The sequence below is a fragment of the Scyliorhinus canicula genome, chromosome 10 (assembly GCF_902713615.1).
Source record: "Scyliorhinus canicula chromosome 10, sScyCan1.1, whole genome shotgun sequence".
In the NCBI taxonomy this organism is placed as follows: Eukaryota; Metazoa; Chordata; class Chondrichthyes; order Carcharhiniformes; family Scyliorhinidae; genus Scyliorhinus; species Scyliorhinus canicula.
This window is the reverse complement of record NC_052155.1, coordinates 110,020,380-110,043,521: the sequence shown is the minus strand read 5'-3', so window position 1 is coordinate 110,043,521 and position 23,142 is coordinate 110,020,380. Positions and strand designations below refer to the sequence as shown.

Sequence of the window (23,142 nt, the reverse complement as noted above, 5' to 3'; positions counted from 1 at the left end):
ATGGGTGGTATCAAATTGAAAAAATGCATATGAGGCTGCAGAGAATTTATTGTGGTATGCCAGAAGGTTCAGAAAGTTTTAGAAACCAGCAAATGATGACTAAAAAAGTAGTTAAAAGAGGGAAATTGGAATACGGGGAGAAAACTAGTAAGAAATATAAAGACAGTAAAATCTTCAACAAGCATACAAAAAGGAAAAGGTTAGCTAAATTGAGCATTCATTCATTAGTCAGACTGGGGAATTAATAAGAAGAAACAAGGAAATGGCAGTGGCTTTAAACGAGTATTTTTGAATCCATCTTCATCACAGAAAACATAAAGCATCTCAAGAATAGGAGTCAGGGGCAATAGGAAGGGAAAAACTTAAAACAATCATGATCATTAGAGAAAAAACAATGGGAAAACTAATGGAACTTAAGGCTGGCAAATCCTCTAGACCTGATGGCTGTTAACCTGGGCTCTTAAAAGAAGTGGCTGCAGAAGTGGCGAATGCATTAGCCCTAATCTTCTGAAAAATCCCAGTGTATTGGAAAATCACAAATGTAACACTTCTGTTCATGAGAGGAGGGAGACAGAAGCATGAAACTATAGCCCAGTTAGCCTAACATTGCCACTGGGCACATGCTAGGTTCTATTATTGAAGAAATAGGAGCAAGACATTTAGAAAGTCATAATATCAATGGGCAAAGTCAACATGGTATTATGAAAAAAATTTGTTTGACAGATTTATTGGAGTTCTTTGAGGATGTAATAAACAGAGTGAATAAACTCAACCAGCAGGTGTAGTGTATATGGATTTCCAAAAACATTTAATACGGTGCCATATGTAGGGTTATGACAAAAGATTAGAATTTATGGGGTTGATATATTAGCATGGATAGAGCATTGGCAGACGAAGAGTGGAAAAAATGGGTCATCTTCAGAATGGCGAATTGGTGAAGTTTCGTACAGATCAGTGTTGCGGTCCCAACTATTTATGATTTTTATTAATGACTTTGATGAAGAGACTAATGGTGGGATTCTCTGCCCGTGTCCGTCCGGCGACCGGAGAATCCCGTCCGAGTCTCGCCTGTGGCGTTCTTGCGGTGGGTGGGCCGGAAGAATCCAGCCCGAACTGTATTGTAACCAAGTTTATTAATTATATGAAAATAGGCAGAAGTTCAAGTTGTAAGGAGAAGGCAAAGCCTCTGCAAAGGATATACAGAGGTTGCATGAGTGAGAAAAAAATTGGCAGATGGAGTACAATGTGGGAAAATGTAAGGATGCCATTTTGGCAGGAAGAATGGAAACAGAGAATATTATTTAAATGGAGAGCGACTACAGAATGCTGCTGTGCAGAGCGATCTGAGTGACCTTGTACATGAATCACAAAACATCAGAATGCAGGTGCAAAAAGTAGTCAGATGGGTCTTTATTTCAAGGAGATGGAGTATACAAGTAGGGGAGGTTTGCTACAACTATAAGGGCATTTGTGAAACCATACTTAAGAATGTTCTGTACAGTTTTGGTCAGTTTACTTGAGAGACATATTTACATTGGAAGCTGTTCAGAAAAGGCTTCCCAGGCCAATTCCCAGGATGAAAGTTTTGCCTTATGGCCGAAAGCTGGGAATTGGGTCCTACCCGCTATTTTTAAATGCCTCCAGAGTTGGCCTGACTCTGCAAAAATCCAGACCTAATTGTCAGTGAAATTCAATGCAAAAATATATAATTGATGGATCATCAATTGTGCACCAAGGGAATCAAGAGGTTAGGACAGAAGGTAGAATTGGCGTAGAAGCTAAGCAGTGATTGAATGATAAAATGGATCATGTTGCTCATTGGACTAGATCACCTGCTACTGCTTCTATTCCTTAAATGCTTACAGCTTAACAACATAAGTATTTTTTGATTAAAAACAGAAAAAAAAGAACTTGAAAATCTTCTTGCCTGCACATTATCCCAATAATACTGAAATATTGCACAATCCAGAATTAGCATCCCTTAGTCATTATGATTTGCAGAGCCAGTGAAATATAAATGGGCTATTAAAAAATTTTCTATATTAAATTAGTTTAAATGAGATTCTAAAACCTGAATATATCCATTACATAGCCTACATATATAAATAAAATCTAACATGTCCAACCTTGATAATGGAATTCAAGATACTTTCAATTCTGGATGTTGGGAAACACCTTGAACTGATCTTTCTTACCCAACAGTAACTAAACATTCTCTCCATGTAAATAGAGTTGACACAAAACAACTCTGAAATGAACACAACATTTTCTCAGTGTAAAAAACATTCTCCTGCTCTCTGTTCTAAATCTCTCATATTTAATATTTTATCTGTTGGACCCCTTAACTACTGAAACTGGGGCAGAATGCAAGTATTGGTGGCTGGGTGTTTGGGGAGGGTGCAGGGAGAAAAGAACCCCATTTGCTTCTCTTCACGAGGCCCAATGCTATTATGAGGTAACTGGGCACTTACCTGGAAAGCCTCAGGCCGACCACACACTCAAGCTCCCAGTAGTGGAAATCAAGCTCGCAAGAACTGCTGACGAATGAAGGGCAGCTCTCCAGTACCTGTAGGGCTACCGGAAGTGGTAGCCACTGCTGATATTACACACGAGATGGAGTGGTTGTCTCGTGGCAACTCACTAGACTAGTAATGCAGAGGCCTAGGCTATTGTTATGGGGACATGGGTTTAAATTCCCCCAGGGCACCTGGAAGAATTTAAATTCAAATAATCAGTCTGGAATATAAAGCTAGTTTCAGTAATAATGACCATGAAATTATCATCAATTGTCATAAAGAAAACATTTAGCTCACTAATGTTCTTTCGGGAAGGAAATCTGCCAGCATTATCCAGTTTGGCCTATACGTGACTCAAGATCTACAGCTATGTGGCTGTTAACTGCCCTATGAAATGGTCTAGGAAGTCGTTCAGTTCAAGGGAGATTAGGGATGAGTAAAACTTGCTGACCTTGCCATGCCACCCACATTCCATAAAAGAATAAATTAAAAAAAAATTTAATCTGGACATCTGTTCACACAATGGTTTAACTACACCTTTTCAATGCCTGACATAGTTCATTTACTCCATAATTATTATTTGTCATCAATTTCTTCTTTAACATGCATTCCTATTGCTAGAAGCAACATTGGAATTTACTTATAAACTGTTTAGTATAGTCTTGCCTAATATTGATGTAACACAAAGTATCAGTAGACATTAGGCAACTCTTGGTAAGCATAGTCTGGTGGATGATGTAAATCATAGTTGCAATTTCAGAACAATAAATATTTCATTCATGCCTTATGGGATAAAACTGGGCACTGCACATGTGCGCACGTGTCTGTGGAGCAGATATAACTTCATTTATTTCTATAGAGAAAATACTTGAAATACTCAGCAAGTGAGGCAGGATTTTACAGAGTGCCACATTTCCCAGCCCCCAGCTACAATATGGGGAGGAGAGCCTAACCACGATCCAAACAGGTGCCTCACAGCAATTTAGTGCTAGGAGCAATGTTAATTGCTTTAAGGCAGGACGTCCGCCGCTACTTCAGGAGGAATTTCCATCTCAGAGAGCCAATTGGGAGGCCAACATATCTGTTGTTTCCGCATTGCCAGTAGGAGTGCTGGCCACTGCTGGCACTACAAGTGGTCCCACCACATTCAGGAGTCCAGGTAAGTCTGGGATTGGGAGCTTCAGTGAGGGCGCAGTGGGAGTATGGGGTTTGGGGGGGCGGAGGTGTCAGCCTCAGGAGGCCATAGTTTGTGTCTTAAAGCGTGGGTGTGGGTCCTCGGATGGACCCATTTGGTCCACAATGGTGGTTCCCCCATCCCTCTTGCCCAATATCAAATCCAACAGCTAAGTCTTCTGGACTTCCTGCATGGCATGAGCCTTCCTCACAGTGGGTAAAACGTACCCACTGTGGTAGCAGGATGAAGCCTTTAAGTGTCTATTGATTGGTCAGTTAAGGACCACAATGGGCCTAAGGGCAGACAGGCAGGCAGTTTGCCATACGCCTCCCCCTTTCCCCGTAAAATTCCAGCCAAGTCTGGATGAGTGGGTAGTTAGCAGGAAGGCTACCAACTAGATTTTAACCAACTTTTCCTCGTCAGCTGTTGCAATGAGCTATTTTGTGCTTGTTCAAGCAGTTTAATCTTTGCACATTGGCCGACTTCCTCGTATCAGAGGTTGATGTAATGTCTTATCTGGTGGCTCAAGACATTGTATTGTTCAGTCTTATGACCTGTCACGTTAGCAAATGCCTTTTTTTGGTCCTGTGTGACCTATAATGTTAGCAGAATCCGTTTTAGTCCTGTGGCCTTCTGACCTGGAATGTCAGCAGAAGCCATTTCATTTCTGTGACCTTCTGACCTGTAGTGTCAGCAGAAGCCATTTTGGTCCTGTAGAGCCTTTGCCCAAGCCCTGAGCCTGCAGTTGCTTCTCATTATATTCAGGGTGAGCTTTCAGCATTACTCCCCAATACTATATTCAGCTTTCTGATTAAGAAGATGGAACATTTGGCTGCGTTTTTCCATTTAAAAGCAGCCCGAATCTCCAAAGGAAAGGGATAATTTCCCAACGTTGGATGTTACAACTCATTTTCCCATACTGCTGATGACTGTAGCCAGAGATCTGAGTCTTTCAAGTGGTATGTTGAAGGTGCTCATAAAACAAGTGAGCAGAAGAAAGGAAATCGCATTCCCTAGATATGGCTGCTCTGTGCCCAATGTTCTGGCAGGGGAGGTTGCAAAACATATAAATAGTAGAGCATTGTTCCTCAGGCCTCGCAAAAATGGAGGGCGAAACGTAATGAGCTCACTAGGACTTCCAATGTTAGACTTCTTATATGCTCTTACTTGCTGCAAAGTCCTATACCAACCTTCTTTAGTCCCAGAACCACCAATAATACATCCCTCCCCAGCTTCCCTTCCACATCTTCAACCAGCAGGACGCACCACTATGCCCCCGCTGCAAGACCTTCCAACTTGTACATCTACTTCCTCGCTTCCCCACAGCAGCTCCTCCTTCCTCTTATTACAAACACTATGTCAAGCCGCCTCACAGGGCACAGATTAAGAAACTTCTTGGTGTACAGCTTACAAAATAAGGGAGCATACAATATCAAGAGGAGATCTTTCATCGGTGAATGTGGTCACACCAGCAAAGGAGGTTGCCATTGACATAATTAAAAGCAACTCTGGCTCTGCACAACATACAGAAACTATCTTATCTGCAGCAATCAATTAGAAAGGCAAACAACATAGAATTGTTACAGTGTAGAAAAAGGCCATTCAGCCCATTAAGTCTGCTTCAACCCGCCAAACGAATACCCTACCTAGGCCCACTCCCCTGCCCTTTTTCCTCATAACCCCGCCTTGTGCAGACATTTGTGGACACTAAGGGGCAGTTTAGCATGGTAAATCCACCTAACATGTTGGCCTTTATTTGCATGCAGATTAAAGTACAAGAATAAAGAAGTCTCACTACAGTTGTACAGGGTTTAGGTGAGAGACCGCATCTGAAGCACGATGTGCAGTTTTGATCTCCACATTTAATAAAGGGTGATACAGCGCAAGTTCATTAAATTGTCCCTGGGATGAAGGAGTTATCCTCTGATGGGAGACTTATAAAATTCTGAATGGGCGAGATTGTTTCTGTTCATCAGGGGAACTAAAACATAGGATCAGAGTCTCAGGAAAAAGGACCGATCATTTAAGACTGAGCTGAGGAGAAACTTCTTCACTCAAAGGGTTTTGAATCTTTGGAACTCTCCACCCCAGAGGGTTGTAGATGCTCCATCATTGAATACAGTTAAGGCTGAGATAGACAGAGTTTTGGTCTCTCAGGGAATTAGGGGATATGGTCAGCCATGATCATATTGAATGGCGGAGCAGGTTTGACGGGCTCTCTGGTCTACTCCTGCTCCTATTTCCTATGTTCTTATGTTTCAGTTCTTTTCCCATATAAGAAAATATAATTCTCAGCAATACTTAAAAGTATTCAGCATATAAGTTTTTAAAAATGAAAACTTACTCTTGGTTTGCAAAACTGTGTTACGAAAATCTATGCTTAGTTTTCAGCAAACTAAACTGTAAATGTGAAAATAATTAATACTTTACAAATTTTATTCCTGTTTTATGAAAGGAAGATACAAAAAAAAACACTTACCTGATCAAATTCATCAGTGGCAATACCTGACCAAACAAAAAAAAAAGATTAAAATCAAAATAAATTGAAAAGGATTTTGACAAAGGATTGGACTGTCTCTGGATCATACATAACTTCCTATTGTAAGTTAAACAAATTGAAATGAACTATAAACAATATCAGTGGCAGTGTTATTCTTAACAGTGGGAAAACTGTGATGTAATATCAACTACATTTCCCAGATCTGCAAAGTATAGTATCGATGTTTGTTTTAAATTTCAACTCTTTTCATTACACAGGTCTAACTACTGAAGTACTGGGAAGGGACGTCATACCAGCATCAAATGAAATCACAAACCTATTGCTCATTACTCGACATCTTATTTAAGCAATTTTACAACCATAAATGTTTTTGTAATTACAATCATATTTCATCCATCGAAGAATTACTTTCTTCCTCAGGGCCCACCTCCGCGCTCTGTCCAATACACAATCCAAAATTTATTGCAGTTTACAGAAGCTCGCAACCTATATACATTAGTTGGCAGACTACAATGTGGAGCTTTGAAAAGATGCTTAAAGCAAGGCAAAATTTTATTGCATCACCATAACAACTTGAAAAGTTCATGGATAGTAGCTCACAACATTTTCTGTACTTAATGTCTGCAACAAATTAAACTGCATAAATTCCGCCATTCAGAGATGACTGGTGTGGTATTATCATAACTATCAGCATTACATGGGTTACTGTAGTACCATGAATGGGCACGAGAGGGAGCTGCAGATACTACTATATAAAGCAGTGCAACTAGATCTTAGGGGAAGAGTGTATGCAGGGGACAGCAAGAGAAAGGTCACCAGAGCAGTTAGTGTGAGAAGGTTAGATTATAGTCTATACCAGTAGTGAGATTGGCAGCAGATGAGTGTAGTAAGATGTTATTAATCAATTCTGTATTCTGAAAGGATTAAGTGTCGAAATCCAGTTTAGTAGTGTAAATAAAATCATAGCTTTGTTTAAGTAAAAGCTATATTGTGGTCTTTGTGGAACACTGCGCCAACCATCCTAAACAAGCAACACAAAGAACACCACAACAGGCATGTTAAAATTCTGGAGTACAATTCAGAGCTGATATTGCAGCTGAGAGATATAGGTCAGCTTTCAAACCTGATGAGAGCTTGAAAAAAGTTTAGTCAGTGTTCATCATTCTTACATTTTATTGCAGAGACGAGCACAATATCTCCTCTCTCCATTTGTCCATCAGCTATTCATATTTTATTGTTTGTTTTCTGGTTTTACTGCTCTAAAGGAAATCAACACCTTAATCGGATTTGAATTGAGAACTATAATGGTCTTAATAATAACACAGGGGCCAGAATTCTCCGGCTTTTAGAACATAGAACAGTACAGCACAGAACAGGCCCTTCGGCCCTCGATGTTGTGCTGAGCTTTGTCCGAAACCAAGATCAAGCTATCCCACTCCCTGTCATTGTGGTGTGCTCCATGTGCCTATCCAATAATCGCTTGAAAGTTCCTAAAGTGTCCGACTCCACTATCACAGCAGGCAGTCCATTCCACACCCCAACCACTCTGAGGAAAGAACCTACCTCGGACATCCTCCCTATATGTCCCACCCTGAACCTTATAGTTATGCCCCCTTGTAACAGCCACATCCACCCGAGGATATAGTCTCTGAACGTCCACTCTATCTATCCCCCTCATCATCTTATAAACCTCTATTAAGTCGCCTCGCATCCTCCTCCGCTCCAAAGAGAAAAGCCCTACCTCCCTCAATCTTTCCTCATAAGACCTACCCTCCAAACCAGGCAGCATCCTGGTAAATCTCCTTTGCACCCTTTCCAATGCTTCCACATCCTTCCTATAGTGAGGTGACCAGAACTGCACACAATATTCCAAGTGTGGTCTCACCAGGGTCATGTACAGTTGCAGCATAACCCCTGTTCTTAAACTCAAGCCCCCTATTAATAAACGCTAACACACTATAGGCCTTCTTCACGGCTCTATCTACTTGAATGGCAACCTTCAGAGATCTGTGGACATGAACCCCAAGCTCTCTCTGTTCCTCCACACTCCTCAGAACCCTGCCGTTGACCCTGTAATCCGCATTCAAATTTTTCCTACCAAATGAATCACCTCGCACTTATCAGGGTTAAACTCCATCTGCCATTTTTTGGCCCAGCTCTGCATCCTGTCAATGTCTCTTTGCAGCCGACAACAGCCCTCCACCTCATCCACTACTCCACCAATCTTGGTGTCATCCTTTTGGGGTTCTCTTTTCCCGCTGGCAGCGCACCCGATGCGTATGGGTTTCCGGGCGGCGCTGGGTGGTTTTGATGGGAAATCCCATTGACAAGAGACGGGAATAGAGAATCCCGCCGCCAGCGAACGGCATGTCACCAAGAAACACGCAGCTGGGGAACTGGAGAATCCCGCATGATCTCTGTCCCCCCCCATTTCCCAAACTGTTTACCTACCACACGCAGAACAATATTTAACACAGAGACCTCATGTTAGCTTACACTCTTAAACTAAACTGAAATCTAAGCCAGTTTAATGATGAAGAGTGACGAAATAGCTCAGAACATTGGTGTTTAGTACAGGAGCAGTAACCTGGAACGTTTTCTGCTGGACTTGGAATACTTGCAGTGAGTGAGTGAAGCTGGAAAACAAGAGGGGAGGAAGTCTGAACCAAGGATGGAGTCAAATACCTCTCCCTTCTTGAAAGAGTTGGAACAATGTTCCTTCCAATTTCTCTTTGCATTGCACAGCCCACAGATTGCACTACATGGTCTCCAAGATTGACAAATAGCCAAGTACGCACATATCGTAAAGGAGCCGATTCTCAGAGATAGACTGTTCATCCCCCAAGTGTTAAAGTTCTGGATTGTCATGCAGCTGTGCCGCTTAGAATGAATGTTGGTTGGAGCTGGTCCTGGGTTGGAGGTTTTTTTATGTGAAGTCCCAGGTGTGGTGATCTGCCTGTACGCAATATCATAGATGGCTGGTGGTGCGACATCCAACCACCAGGTTGCGATCTCGAGACAGTGGTCATGTGACTAGGCACTCTATTTTTTTTAAAAAATATTTTTATTGTCCTTTTTTCACTTTTTCTGCCAAATTTACACCCAACAATAAACAATAATCTTAACGAATGCAATGTCAATCCCCATATCAATAACAGCAATCCCATCCTCCACTAAACCCCAGACATTGGCCTGCATGTTAACATAAACAAATAACAAAAAGGAATCAGGAATCACCCACAGTCACCATTAACACATACAGCCCCCCCTCCCCCCAACTCTCCAAAACTCCCCCCGAATGTTCGATGTAATCCAATTCTTGAAAGTGCATAATGAATAACGGCCATGAATTGTAGAACCTCTCCTCCTTCCTCTCAGTTCAAATTTGACCTTCTCAAGAGTCAAGAATTCCAGCAGGTCCCCCCCCCGCCATGCCAGGGTACAGGGTGGAGAGGCCGCTCTCCATCCCATCAGGATCCGCCTTCGGGCGATCAACGAGGAGAAGGCTACAACATCTGCCTCCGCACCTGTTTCCAACCCTGGCTGGTCCGACACCCCGAATATGGCCTCCTGAGGGCTCGAATCCAGTTTTGTGTGCAACACTTTAGAGATTACCCTAAAAATCTCCTTCCAGTAATTCTCCAGCTTTGGACAGGATGAAAACATATGAACGTGGTTTGCAAGCACCTCCCCCCCCCCCCCCCCCCCCCCACAACGTTCACACAGATCTTATACCCCCTCAAAGAGCCGGCTCATCCTCGCCCTTGTAAGGTCCGCTCTATATACCACCTTCAGCTGTATGAGCCCCAACCTCGCGTACGCGGTGGAGGCGTTCACCCTCCGGAGCACCTCACACTAGAACCCCTCCTCCATACCCTCTCCCAACTCTTCCTCCCACTTTGCCTTGGTCCCTTCCAGCAGTGCCTTTTCCTCTTCCAAAATCGCCCCGTAAACCGCCGACACTACCCCCTTCTCCAGTCCCCCTATCGTCAGCACTTCCTCCAACAATGTAGAAGCCGGCTCTACTGGGAAGCTCTGTATCTCCTTTCTGGAAAAGTCTCGAACCTTCATATATTTAAACATTTCCCCCTGCTCCAGCCCATACTTCGCTCCCAGCTCCTTCAATCCTGCAAAGCGACTCCCAAGAAACAAATCTTTTAATGTCCTAATTCCTTTCTCCTCCCATCTCCGAAAATTTCCATCCCACTTCGCTGGCTCAAATCTTTGCCTCCCCCGAATCAGTTCCCAAATTTCCCTTGACCCTGCCCCCAACCCGAAGTGCCAGCGAAACTGCCTCCAAATTCTCAATGAAGCTATTACAACTGGACTCCCTGAGTATTTCCCTGGGGCTGTTGGGAGCGGCGCTGTTGCGAGCGCCTTCAATTCCGACCCCTACACAAACTCTCCTCCATTCTGACCCATGGGGAGTCAACCCCTCCGACCCAGTGTGGTGAACGTATTCTATTAACCATTCACCATGTATGTCACTGTATCACGCTGTAGCCTATGTGGGCTCCACCTATGGACCATTGTATGACATTACACAGAATGTATCATGTTGGTGCCCTTGTGGGCTCCGCCCCTGGCTCCGCCCCTTGAGGGAGGTATAAAGAGCAGTAGCCCTGTAGGCAGCTCTCAGTAGCAGAGCAGTCACAGGCAGGCACTGTTCTAGTCGATTAAAGCCACAGTTTACATCTACTCTCTGTTTCGCATGAATTGATGGTCGTATCAATTTTTTTTTTTTATTTATTTTTTTTTTTAATAATTTTTATTGAAAGAGTTTTTCCATACAAACATTTACCCCTACTAATTTATTAAATTATTTACAACACAATCCCTCTAGGCAAATATCCCTCCCTCGCCCGCCCTCTCGCGCGCACCAGTCCTCCCCCCCCCCAAGCAACAACTTAACAAACAAGGCAGCCTACAGTTTCAGACATGAGCAGCGAGCAGACTTGCCCGCGTTACAGTCGTGCATGTCCCCCCACGACCCTTGCTGCCCCCCCTCCCCTCCCCCCCTCCCCTCCCCCCCTCCCCTCCCCCCTCCCCTCCCCTCCCCCCTCCCCCCCCCTCCCCTCCCCCCTCCCCCCTCCCCTCCCCTCCCCCCTCCCCCCCCCCCTCCCCCCCTCCCCCCCCTCCCCTCCCCCCCCTCCCCCTCCCTCCCCTCCCCCCTCCCTCCCCTCCCCCCTCCCCCCCCTCCCCACCCCTCCCCACTCCCCCCCCTCCCCACTCCCCCCTCCCCCCCTCCCCCTCCCCCCCTCCCCACTCCCCCCCTCCCCACTCCCCCCCCTCCCCACTCCCCCCCCTCCCCACTCCCCCACCTCCCCACTCCCCCCTCCCCCCCTCCCCACTCCCCCCCTCCCACTCCCCCCTCCCCCCCCCCCCCGGGTTGCTGCTGCCACGACCCCGAACGTCTATCTCTGATCCAAAAAGTCAAGGAAAGGTTGCCACCGCCTGGAGAATCCCTGTACCGACCCTCTCAGGGCAAATTTGATCCTTTCTAGCTGAATATAGCTAGCCATATCGTTAATCCAAGTTTCAACGCTTGGAGGCCTCGCGTCCTTCCATTGAATTAATATCCTTCGTCGAGCCACTAGGGACGCAAAGGCCAGTATTCCGGCCTCCCTAGCCTCCTGTACCCCCGGTTCTACCCCGACCCCAAAGATCGCAAGCCCCCATCCTGGTTTGACCCTGGACCCCACCACCTTCGACACCGTCCTTGCCACCCCCTTCCAGAACCCTTCCAGCACCGGGCATGCCCAGAACATATGCACATGGTTCGCTGGGCTTCCCAGACATCTGACACACCTGTCCTCACCCCCAAAGAACCGGCTCATCCTTGTCCCCGTCATGTGAGCTCTATGCAGCACCTTAAATTGAATGAGGCTCAGCCTCGCACACGAGGAGGAAGAATTGACCTTCTCCAGTGCATCCGCCCACGTCCCGTCTTCTATCTGCTCTCCCAGCTCCCCTTCCCACTTGGCTTTCAGCTCCTCCCCTGATGCTTCTTCCGCCTCCTGCATTATCTTGTAGATGTCTGATATCTTCCCCCCTCCGACCCAGACCCCCGAGAGCACCCTATCACTCGCCCCCTTACTGGGGAGCAGGGGGAACCCCTCCACCTGCCGTCCTAGCAAATGCCTTCACTTGTAAATATCTGAACATGTTTCCCGGGGGGAGCTCAAACTTCTCCTCCAGCCCTCCCAGGCTCGCAAACCTCCCCTCTATAAACAGGTCCTTCAGCTGCCGTATGCCCACCCTGTACCAGCTCTGAAATCCCCCATCGATGTTCCCCGGGATGAATCTATGGTTCCCTCTTATTGGCGCCGCCAACAGACCTCCCCTTTCCCCCCTGTGTCGCCTCCACTGCCCCCATATCTTGAGGGTGGCCGCCACCACCGGGCTCGTGGTGTACCTCGTGGGGGGGAGCGGCCATGGTGCCGTTACTAGGGCCCCCAGGCTTGTGTTGCCACAGGACGCCCTCTCCATTCGTTTCCAAGCTGCCCCCTCCCCTTCCATCATCCACTTGCGCACCATTGACACATTTGCCGCCCAGTAATACCCCGAGAGATTGGGTAGTGCCAGCCCTCCACTGTCCCTACTCCGCTCCAAAAAGACCCTCCTCACCCTTGGGGTGCCGTGCGCCCACACGTAGCTCATAATGCTACTCGTCACCTTTTTGAAGAAGGCCCTAGGGAGGAAGATGGGCAAGCACTGAAATAAAAACAGGAACCCTGGGAGGACCGTCATTTTGATTGACTGCACCCTCCCCGCCAGCGACAGCGGTACCATGTCCCACCTCTTAAATTCCTCCTCCATCTGTTCCACCAGCCTGGAAAAGTTCAACTTGTTCCTTGCCCCAGTTCCTTGCCACCTGCACCCCTAAGTACCTAAAGCTCTTTCCTGCTCGCTTGAAGGGGAGTCTCCCAATACCCTCTCCCTGGTCCCCCGGGTGTATCACAAAAACCTCGCTTTTGCCCAAATTTAGTTTGTACCCCGAAAAGTCCCCAAACTCTGCTAATAGTTCCATTATCTCCGGCATTCCCCCTTCTGGGTCTGCCACGTACAGCAGTAGATCATCCGCATACAGCGATACTCGATGTTCCTCCCCTCCCCTAGTCAGTCCTCTCCACCCCCCTGAACCCCTCAGTGCCATCGCCAACGGTTCAATCGCCAGTGCGAAAAGTAGGGGGGATAGGGGACATCCCTGCCTGGTCCCTCGGTGGAGCCCGAAATACTCCGACCTCCTCCCGTTTGTCACTACACTCGCCGTCGGGGCCGAGTAGAGCAACTTCACCCACTTAATAAACCCTTCCCCAAACCCAACCGTTCCAACGTCTCCCACAGGTACTCCACTCCACCCTATCGAATGCCTTCTCCGCGTCCAGCGCTACCACTATCTCAGCCTCCCCCTCCACTGCCGGCATCATAATTACATTCAGCAATCTCCGCACGTTCGTGTTGAGCTGCCGCCCCTTCACGAACCCCGTCTGGTCCTCATGGATTACCCCTGGCACACAATCCTCTATTCTAGCTGCCAGGATCTTCGCCAGCAACTTGGCATCCACGTTCAGAAGCGAGATAGGCCTGTAGGACCCGCACTGCACGGGGTCTTTATCCCGCTTCAATATCAGGGAGATCAGAGCCTGCGACATTGTCGGGGGCAGAACCCCCCCCTCTCGCGCCTCATTAAAGGCTCGTACCAGTACCGGTCCCACCAAGTCCACATTTTTCTTGTAGAATTCCACCGGGAACCCATCTGGCCCTGGCGCCTTCCCCGCTTGCATCTGACCTATTCCCTTGACTAGCTCCTCTAGCCCTATTGGCGCCCCCAGCCCTTCTACCAGCCCCTCCTGGACCCTTGGGAACCTCAATTTGTTTAGGAAGTCCTCCATTCCCCCTCTCCTCGTCGGCGGCTCAGACCGATACAACTCCTTGTAAAAATCCCTGAAGACCCCATTCACTTCTTGCCCCTTCTGCACTACCTTCCCGCCCCTCTCCTTCACTCCCCCAATCTCCCTAGCCGCATCTCGTTTGCGAAGCTGGTGTGCCAGCATCCTGCTCGCCTTTTCCCCATACTCATAGACCGCGCCCTGTGCCCTTCTCCACTGCGTCTCTGCCTTCCTGGTGGTCAGCAGGTCGAACTTGACCTGCAGGCTGCGCCGTTCTCCCAGCAGCCCCTCCTCTGGTGCCTCCGCATATCTCCTATCCACTTCCAAAAGCTCCCCCACCAGCCTCTCCCTCTCCTGCCTCTCCTTTCTTTCTCTGTGTGCCCTTATGGAGATCAGCTCTCCCCTGATCACTGCCTTCAGGGCCTCCCAGACCATCCCCACCTGCACCTCACCCGTGTCATTCAAGTCCAGATAGCTCTCAATGTTCTTCCGGACCCTTTTACACACCTCGTCGTCCGCTAACAGCCCCACATCCAGCCGCCAGAGCGGGCGCTGGTCCCGCGCCTCCCCCATTTCCACATCCACCCAATGTGGTGCATGATCAGAGATCGCAATGGCCGAGTACTCAGCTTCCCGTACCCTCGGGATCAGCCCCCTGCTCAACACGAAGAAATCGATTCTGGAGTACACTCTATGGACGTGGGAGAAAAAGGAATACTCCCTCGCCCTCGGCCTACCAAACCTCCATGGGTCTACTCCTCCCATCTGCTCCATGTACCCCTTCAGCACTTCTGCCGCTGCCGGCCTCCTATTGGTCCTTGAGCTCGATCTGTCTAGCCCGGGGTCCAGCACTGTGTTAAAGTCCCCCCCCATGATCAAGCCCCCTGCCTCCAGTCCCGGAATGAGGCCCAATAGGCGCCTCATAAAACCCGCGTCATCCCAGTTTGGGGCATATACGTTGACCATCACCACTTTCTCCCCCTGCAGCTTACCCTTCACCATCACATACCTACCCTCCTTGTCCGCCACCACCTCCTCCGCCACGAACGACACCCTCTTTCCCACCAGAATCGCCACCCCCCGGTTCTTTGCGTCCAATCCAGAGTGGAACACCTGTCCCACCCACCCCCTTCTCAGGCGAACCTGGTCCACTACCTTCAAATGGGTCTCCTGTAACATTGCTACATCAGCCTTCAGTCCCTTCAGGTGTGAGAAGACCCTTGATCTCTTGACCGGCCCATTCAGCCCCCTCACGTTCCAAGTGATCAGCCGGGTCGCGGGACGACCCGCCCCCTTCCCCTGCCGATTAGCCATGTCCTGTTCCCTGCTCGCCCCGGGTCGACCCTCCCCTTCTGACCCGCTCCCCATGGCGATGGCCCCCTCCCCCCACCTCTCCAGTCCTCCACTTCCCCTTTCTGTCTTTCCAGCAGCAACCCGTGTCCCTCCCTAACCCCCCCCCCCCCCCCCCCCCCCCCCCAAGGCTAGGACCCCTCCTAGCCGCGATGTACCCTCCATCGTACTCCCGTAAGTCAGCTGGTTTACGCTGACCCGGCTGCTCCTGCCACACTCCGACTCCCCCCGGCTCGGGGGGGGGGGGGCCTCCCCCCCTTGCCACTCCTCCCTGGCCCCGCTCCAACGCGGGAAAGGTCGCCATTGCTAGCCACGCCCCGCACTCCTCCCCTCCCCCCTCCTCTGCCCCGCGCGCGGGAAAACAGAGGAAAGCCCGCGCTTTCGCCCTGCCACGCCCCACCCCGCCATCTTCAGTTCCACCCCCGTCCCCGTCCATGCCTGTAAAGAACCCCCCCTAGGAGCCCATATCCCCGATCTGCTCTCCCCCCCCGTCCCGCCTCCCCAACTTAACATTATAAATAACAGATAGATAACAAATAACAATGTACTTAACAGTCGCCCTCTACCAAACAGTATAAATAACCATAAATAACCATGAATAACCACAATAACAATAACTAAGGGAAGTTGGCAAAGGGGGGAAAAAACATCAGAAGAAAAACCCAAAGCAAGAGTTCAAGATCCAAACAAGGAAAGAAGAGAAAAAAAAAGGAAACCGTTCCAATAAGAGTTGCCCAGTTCCGACCCAGCCGAAAAAAAAAACGCTTGTTCAGCTGAAAGTACCCGAGCGGCTACGGCCGCCAAGTATCCCCTGGGTCTAATTCGAGTCCAGTTTCTCTTCCTGTACAAAGGCCCACGCCTCTTCTGGGGACTCAAAATAGTGGTGTTGGTTCCTGTAGGTGACCCACAAGCGCGCTGGCTGCAGCATTCCGAACCTGATCCGTTTTTCATGTAGCACCGCCTTCGTCCGGTTGTACCGGGCCCGCCGCTTAGCCACCTCCGCACTCCAGTCCTGGTAGACCCTCACCGTCGAATTCTCCCACTTGCTGCTCCTTTCCCTCTTGGCCCACTCCAGCACTCTCTCACGATCGCTGAGTCGCTGGAACCGCACCAGCACCGCCCTCGGGGGCTCATTTGCTCTTGGCTTCCTAGCCATGACCCTGTAGGCCTCTTCCAGCTCCAGGGGCGAAGGGACGGCCCCTGCCCCCATCAGGGAGCTCAGCATTTCTGCTACGTATCCCGGGAGGTCTGACCCCTCCAGGCCTTCTGCCAGGCCCAAGATCCTCAGGTTCTTCCGCCTCATTCGGGTATCCAGCTCCTCAAAACGGCTCTGCCATTTCAGGTGGAGTGCCTCGTGCACCTCTACCTTTCCCACGAGGACCGTGGCCTCCTCCTCCCTCACAGTCATCTCCTGCTGCAGCTCCCGAATCGACGCCTCTTGGGTCGCCTGGGCTCCCATCAGCCTGGTGGTCGTCGCATTCATTGACTCCAAGAGCTCCATTTTCAGCTGCGTAAAGAAGCGCAGGAGAGCGGCCTGCTGCTCCTCCGCCCATTTCCTCCATTCCTCGGGTGCGCCACCGGCCGCCATTTTGGTCTTCTTCCCCCGCTATTTTTGAGGAGCTGCTGTTGCTTTCTTTACCACCCCACTCCGGGTACCGACCATAAAGTTGGTCTGGTTCTCCTCAGGGAGCCTTCCCCCACCGGGATTTGTCCTTACAGCGCCGTTGGGGCCCTCCAATCGGCCCGAAAACACCTTTGTAGCAGGAGCCGCCAAACGTGCGACTTAGCTGGTCATAGCCGCAACCGGAAGTCGGTCGTATCAATTTAATCGACTACAACACCACAATGGAATCGGCCCTCAAACCTGACCGACTAGAACTTGACCCACAGGCTGCGGAGGCCAAAGGGATTTTTTCACACTGGCTCCGCTGCTTCGAGGCCTACCTCGCCTCCTCCTCCTCCCCTTCCATCTCCGACGATCAGAAGCTCAGCCTCCTCCACGCCCGGGTGAGCCATCTAATCTCTGCACAACTCGAGGAAGCCTCCACATACGCAACCGCCCTCGCGATGCTGAAGCGCCTATGCGTAAGGCCAGTGAACGAGGTGTACGCGCGGCATCTCTTCACCACTCGCCACCAACGCCCCAGGGAATCGCTGGAGGAGTACCTACGCGACCTCAAAGTCCTCGCGCGAAGTTGCAACTACCAGGCCGTTACACCCACTCAACATATGTACCTCGCTGTCCGGGATGCCTATGTGGCTGGAGTCAGGTCCAACTACGTGAGGCAGCGCCTACTCGAGAAACGTTCCCTCGACCTGGAAGAGACAGTAAAGCTAGCCACCACCCTAGAAGCAGCGTTCCAAAGCCTCAAAGCGTACCCGTCTAATCACGTGACCCCTCTCGTGGACTCCCGACCAGGGAGTACCCCAGGCCTGTGCCGCGCGGCTGCCCGCCCAACCTGGGGAGGCTACCCTGCTATTTCTGTAGCCAGCACCAGCATCTCAGGCAGCGATGCCCGGCCCAGAACGCGAACTGCAGCGACTGCGGCAAAAAGGGACACTTTGCCAAAGTTTGCCTGGCCAGTTCCAAATCCTCAAAATCACTGGCCCGACTCTCAGACTCACAGGCTCGCAGACCCGGCAGTGTGGCTGCGTGACTGCCGGCTCCGCCCCCTTCGGACGCGTCACCTGTCTCGTGTTGTCCATGGGGGCAGCCATCTTCAAGCCCGCACAACATGTGCGACGCACGAGGGCCGCCATCTTGGCCAACGTCTCCCACGTCACCCGCCATGTGCGACTCATGGGGGCCGCCATCTTGGATGCCATCTTCCTCGCCGCCCAACACGTGCGACCGATGGGGGCCGCCATCTTGGCCGTCATCTGCAACGCTGCCCGACACGTGCGACCGACGTGGGCAGCCATCTTGGGATCACCTCCGACCACGCCGGCTACCCGCAACTCGGCGTGGTTATCCTCGACCAGTCGCGACCCAAACACCTCCGGAGCTCCATGATGACTGTCCGGGTCATTGGACACGAAACGTCTTGCCTGTTCAACTCCGGGAGCATGGAGAGCTTCATTCGCCCAGACATGATAATGCGCTGCTCGCTCCCAATCTTCCCTGTACTTCAAACCATCTTCCTCGCTTCTGGGTCGCACTCGGTGCAAATCCGGGGGGTACACTGCCACAAACCTTGCAATACAGGGCACGGAGTACGCCAATTTTAATCTATATGTACTCCCCGACCTCTGCGCTCCTCTCCTGTTGGGACTGGACTTCCAGTGCAACCTCAGGAGCCTAACTCTAAAGTTCGGCGGGCCCCTACCCCCACTCACTGTATGTAACCTCGTGACCCTGAAGGTCGACCCTCCCCCGCTCTTCGTAAATCTCACCGCCGACTGTAAGCCAGCTGCCACCAGAAGCAGGCGGTATAGCATACAGGACAGGACTTTTATCAGGTCCGAGGTCCAGCGACTCATGCGGGAGGGAATCATCGAGGCCAGCAATAGCCCCGGAGAGCTCAGGTGGTGGTCGTCAAGACCGGGGAAAAGAACCGGATGGTTGTAGACTACAGCCAGACCATAAATGGTACACGCGCCTCGATGCGTACCCACTTCCCCGGATCGCAGACATGGTTAACCAGCTCGCACTCTACCAGGTGTTCTCCACGGTGGATCTGAAGTCTGCAGACCATCAGCTCCCAATCCGCCCGGAGGACCGCCACTACACGGCCTTTGAGGCAGACGGCCGCCTCTTCCACTTCCTCCGGGTCAAACTTCGGTGTCACAAACAGGGTCTCGGTCTTCCATAGAATGATGGACCGAATGGTGGACCAGTACGGGCTGTGGGCCACATTTCCGTACTTGGACAACGTCACCATCTGCGGCCACGACCAGCAGGACCACGAAGCCAACCTCCAAAAATTTCTCCAAACCGCCCAAGCCCTCAACCTCACTTACAACAAGGAGAAAACTGTTTTCCACACAATCAGACTAGCCATCCTTGGCTATTTCGTGGAAAATGGAGTTCTAGGACCCGACCCCAACCATATGCACCCCCTCCTGCAACTCCCCCTCCTCCACTGCCCCAAGGCCCTGAAAAGATGCCTCGGGTTCTTTTCCTATTACGCCCAGTGGGTCCCCAACTATGCGGACAACGTCCGCCCACTAATCAAGGCCAGTTGATGCCAGGCCTTCAGCCGCATCAAGGCAGATATTGCCAAAGCCGCGGTGCACGCAGTGGACGAGTCCGTCCCCTTCCAGGTGGAGAACGAGGCGTCAGAAGTCGCCCTCGCTGCCACCCCTAACCAGGCGGGTAGGCCAGTGACATTTTTTTCCCGTACCCTCAACGCTTCCGAAGTTTGACACTCCTCGGTCGAAAAAGCAGCCCAAGCCATCGTGGAAGCTGTGCGGCACAGGTGGCACTACCTCGCTGGTCAAATGTTTACCCTCGTCACCGACCAATGGTCGGTAGCCTTCATGTTTGATAATACACAGTGGGGCAAGATCAAGAATGATAAGATCTTGAGGTGGAGGATCGAACTCTCCACCTATAATTACGATATAGTATATCGTCCTGGGAAGCTCAACGAGCCCCTAGATGCCCTGTCCCACGGCACATGCGCCAGCGCGCAAGAGGACCGACTCCGGGCCATCCACAATGACCTCTGCCACCCGGGGGTCACCCGGCTTCTCCATTGCATCGAGGCCTGCAACCTGCCCTCGTCCACCGAGGAGGTCAGGATGATGAACAGGGACTGCCAAATCTGTGCGGAGTGTAAGCCGCACTTCTATCGACCAGATAAGGCCCACCTGGTGAAGGCACCCCGGCCCTTTGAGCGCCTCAGTATTAACTTCAAAGAGCCCCTCTCCTCCACCAACAGCAACACATATTTCCTCAACATCGTTGACGAGTTCTCCCACTTCACCTTTGCAATACCCTGCCCCGAAATGACCGCGGCCACCATCATTATGCCCTGCATAGTGTCTTCACCTTGTTCGGTTTCCCCACTTACGTCCACAGTGACCGGGGGCTCCTCGTTTATGAGCGATGAACTGCGTCAGTACCTGTTCGGTCAGGGCATCGCCTCGCGCAGGGCTACCAGTTACAACCCCCGGGGAAACGGATAGGTGGAGAGGGAGAACGCGACGGTATGGAAGGCCGTCCTCCTGGCCCTACAGTCTAGGAATCTCACTGTTTTCCACTGGCAGGAGGTCCGCCCCGACGCGCTCCTCTTCATTAGGTCACTCCTTTGCACAGCCACGACCGAGACCCCTCATGACCGCCTGTTTGTTTTCCCCAGCCCCCGCCCCTACAGGGCACCCGCACCCCCTCCTGCCCCTCCTCCCCCCTTCAGTGACCCACAGGAACGAAGCTTCAGAAGACACGATCCCGGAGTCCACGTCTATGCCCGCACTGGCGATTTCACCACCCATGCCCGCACGAATTAGTTCGACACCCGGGCCAGCTGCGATGCCAGAGCTTCGGCGATCACAGCGCACGATCCGGGCGCCGGACAGGCTGAACTTGTGAACCCTTCACCCCCGCCGGACTTCAATTTTTTTGACAGGGGGTGAATGTGGTGAGCGTATTGTGTTAACTATTCACCATGTATTTTACTGTATCACGCTGTTGCCCATGTGGGCTCCACCTATGGACCATTGTATAATATTACATAGAATGTATCATGTTGGTGCCCTTGTGGGCTCCGCCCCAGGCTCCGCCCATTGAGGGGAGGTATAAAGAGCAGCAGCCCTGTAGGCGGCTCTCAGTAGCAGAGCAGTCGCGGGCAGGCACTGTTCTAGTCGATTAAAGCCACAGTTTACATCCACTCTCTGTTTTGCGTGAATTGATGGTCGCATCACCCAGCTCCGGACCTTCTCCACATTCACCACCCAGTAATAATACATCAGGTTCGGAAGACCCAAACCCCCTGCCTGCCTTCCTCTCTGTAGTAGCACCCTTTTAATTCTGGCCATCGTCCCTCCCCATATGAACGAGGTAATCATTCCTTCAATCTTTCTAAAAAATGCCTTTGTCAGAAAAATCGGCAGGCATTGAAAAATAAACAGAAATTGCTGCAGCATGTTCATTTTAACCGCCTGTACCCGACCAGCCATTGACAGAGGGAGACCATCCCACCTTGCGGCATGAGAGCCCATCTCCAATATTCCCTTCAGAGGTGAGGTCTCCAGGTTCTCATTTTATACAGTGGTTGTACAGCGACAGCATGTAATGAATATTCAGTGAGGGAGAAGTCCAAGTAGGAGGGACCACTAATGAGATTATAATTTATTAAAGTGTCATCATTGGTGAGAGGCATGGAAAATTGGGAAATGTAATCTTGTCAGCTAGAATCTAATTTCCGACTCTCGCAGGATTTTGATCCGGGTCGCCATCCTCACTGACAGCTAACGCGGATTGAAAAGTCTGCCCGAGGATTCATACTTGATAAACTGGATACATAAAATTCAACTTCTGATTTCATAGATTGTGCACAAGTACTGACGCTTAAGTGGATATTTACAATATTTAATTATCATATGTGGTTTACAATATTTTATGTACCAACATGGGAACACTGAAAATTCCATATTTTGCACTGGAACAGAGGAGAAAATACCCATTGAAGCATCAATTGCCAACCTCCCTTGTATAAACCATGGGCCTGAATTTTCTGTATGGCGAGTGCTCTGGATGCCCTGAGGGGTCAGGCAGGGGGCAATCTTGGTGTTGGGGGGTAGGCCGGAACTCCCAGATCCCTGAGGGAAGAGGATTCCAAATCTAAAGGGTCTTCAGATTGAGACACACCCCCCCCCCCCCTCTCCCTCCACTCACTGCTCAAGATCGAGGGTGAAACATTTTTCTATTCACCACTGATCCAAACGGCTCCAGCCAAACTAAAAATTGAGGCTGGGCAGGAAAATGCCCTTAAGTGGCCATTAGGCTGTAACAGGGGCAAGGGCGTGCTTCCCATCCAAAGCCCTGTCCGTCCCACAGTAAAATTGCCTCCTAGCTTGGGTGGTAGGGATCCTGGAGCGAATTCCACCCCTCCCCTCCCCCCCTCTCATCTCAGAACTCACCGAGGCGGGAGCATACAATTCTGGTCATGGGGAGTTAGAACTGTGGTGAGGGCCTCTAATTGCCACCATGGGTCCACCAAGAGATACCCCACCGTCTTTATCTGGCTAGAGGCCTGCAGAGTTCATCAAACAATGCCAAGCACACTGGGAATGGCACAGGGCCTTAATTTATGGGTTCCCCCATCTGCTTTGTTGCCGTTGGTGGCCCATAAAGTTCAGCCCATGCTTTCACATTTACCACAGCTGCTACTGAAAACATAAAACATAAAACTGTAACAGGGCTATTTAAATGTAGTGTGCGCCATTTTTCCAAATCTCTGGACTTTTTATTCACTTGGATTCTAATAAACCCTCCAAAATGACTCAATTAATGAAAAGTAATAGAGCATGCAAAAACGAGTCAGAAAACCAACTGCAGTGGAAACATGTCACAAGTAGTGGAGTTTATAAGGTCAATTAGTCTGATGGATGGTGTAATTATTTTTGATAATTTATCAGTTTGATGGAAAGATACTGCTAGTCTGCTGAGTTCCTCCAACATTTCTGATTTTAACAAACCCCAAGACTGTTCTGACAGACGCTGTCTTGTACACGAGGAAATACGTCTGATTTGAGATGGGATAACTG

At 50.1% G+C, this 23,142-nt stretch overlaps 1 protein-coding gene across 2 annotated transcripts in view; it reads right to left on the bottom strand.

Moving 5' to 3' along the window:
• c10h8orf34 (chromosome 10 C8orf34 homolog) overlaps positions 1-23,142 on the bottom strand; it is a 536,034-nt gene that overhangs the window by 300,035 nt on the left and 212,857 nt on the right. For both annotated transcript variants that reach the window (XM_038809543.1, XM_038809544.1), the window contains exon 5: positions 6,170-6,195. In XM_038809543.1, the coding sequence (XP_038665471.1) occupies positions 6,170-6,195 (26 nt within the window). The remainder of the gene's footprint in view (positions 1-6,169; positions 6,196-23,142) is intronic.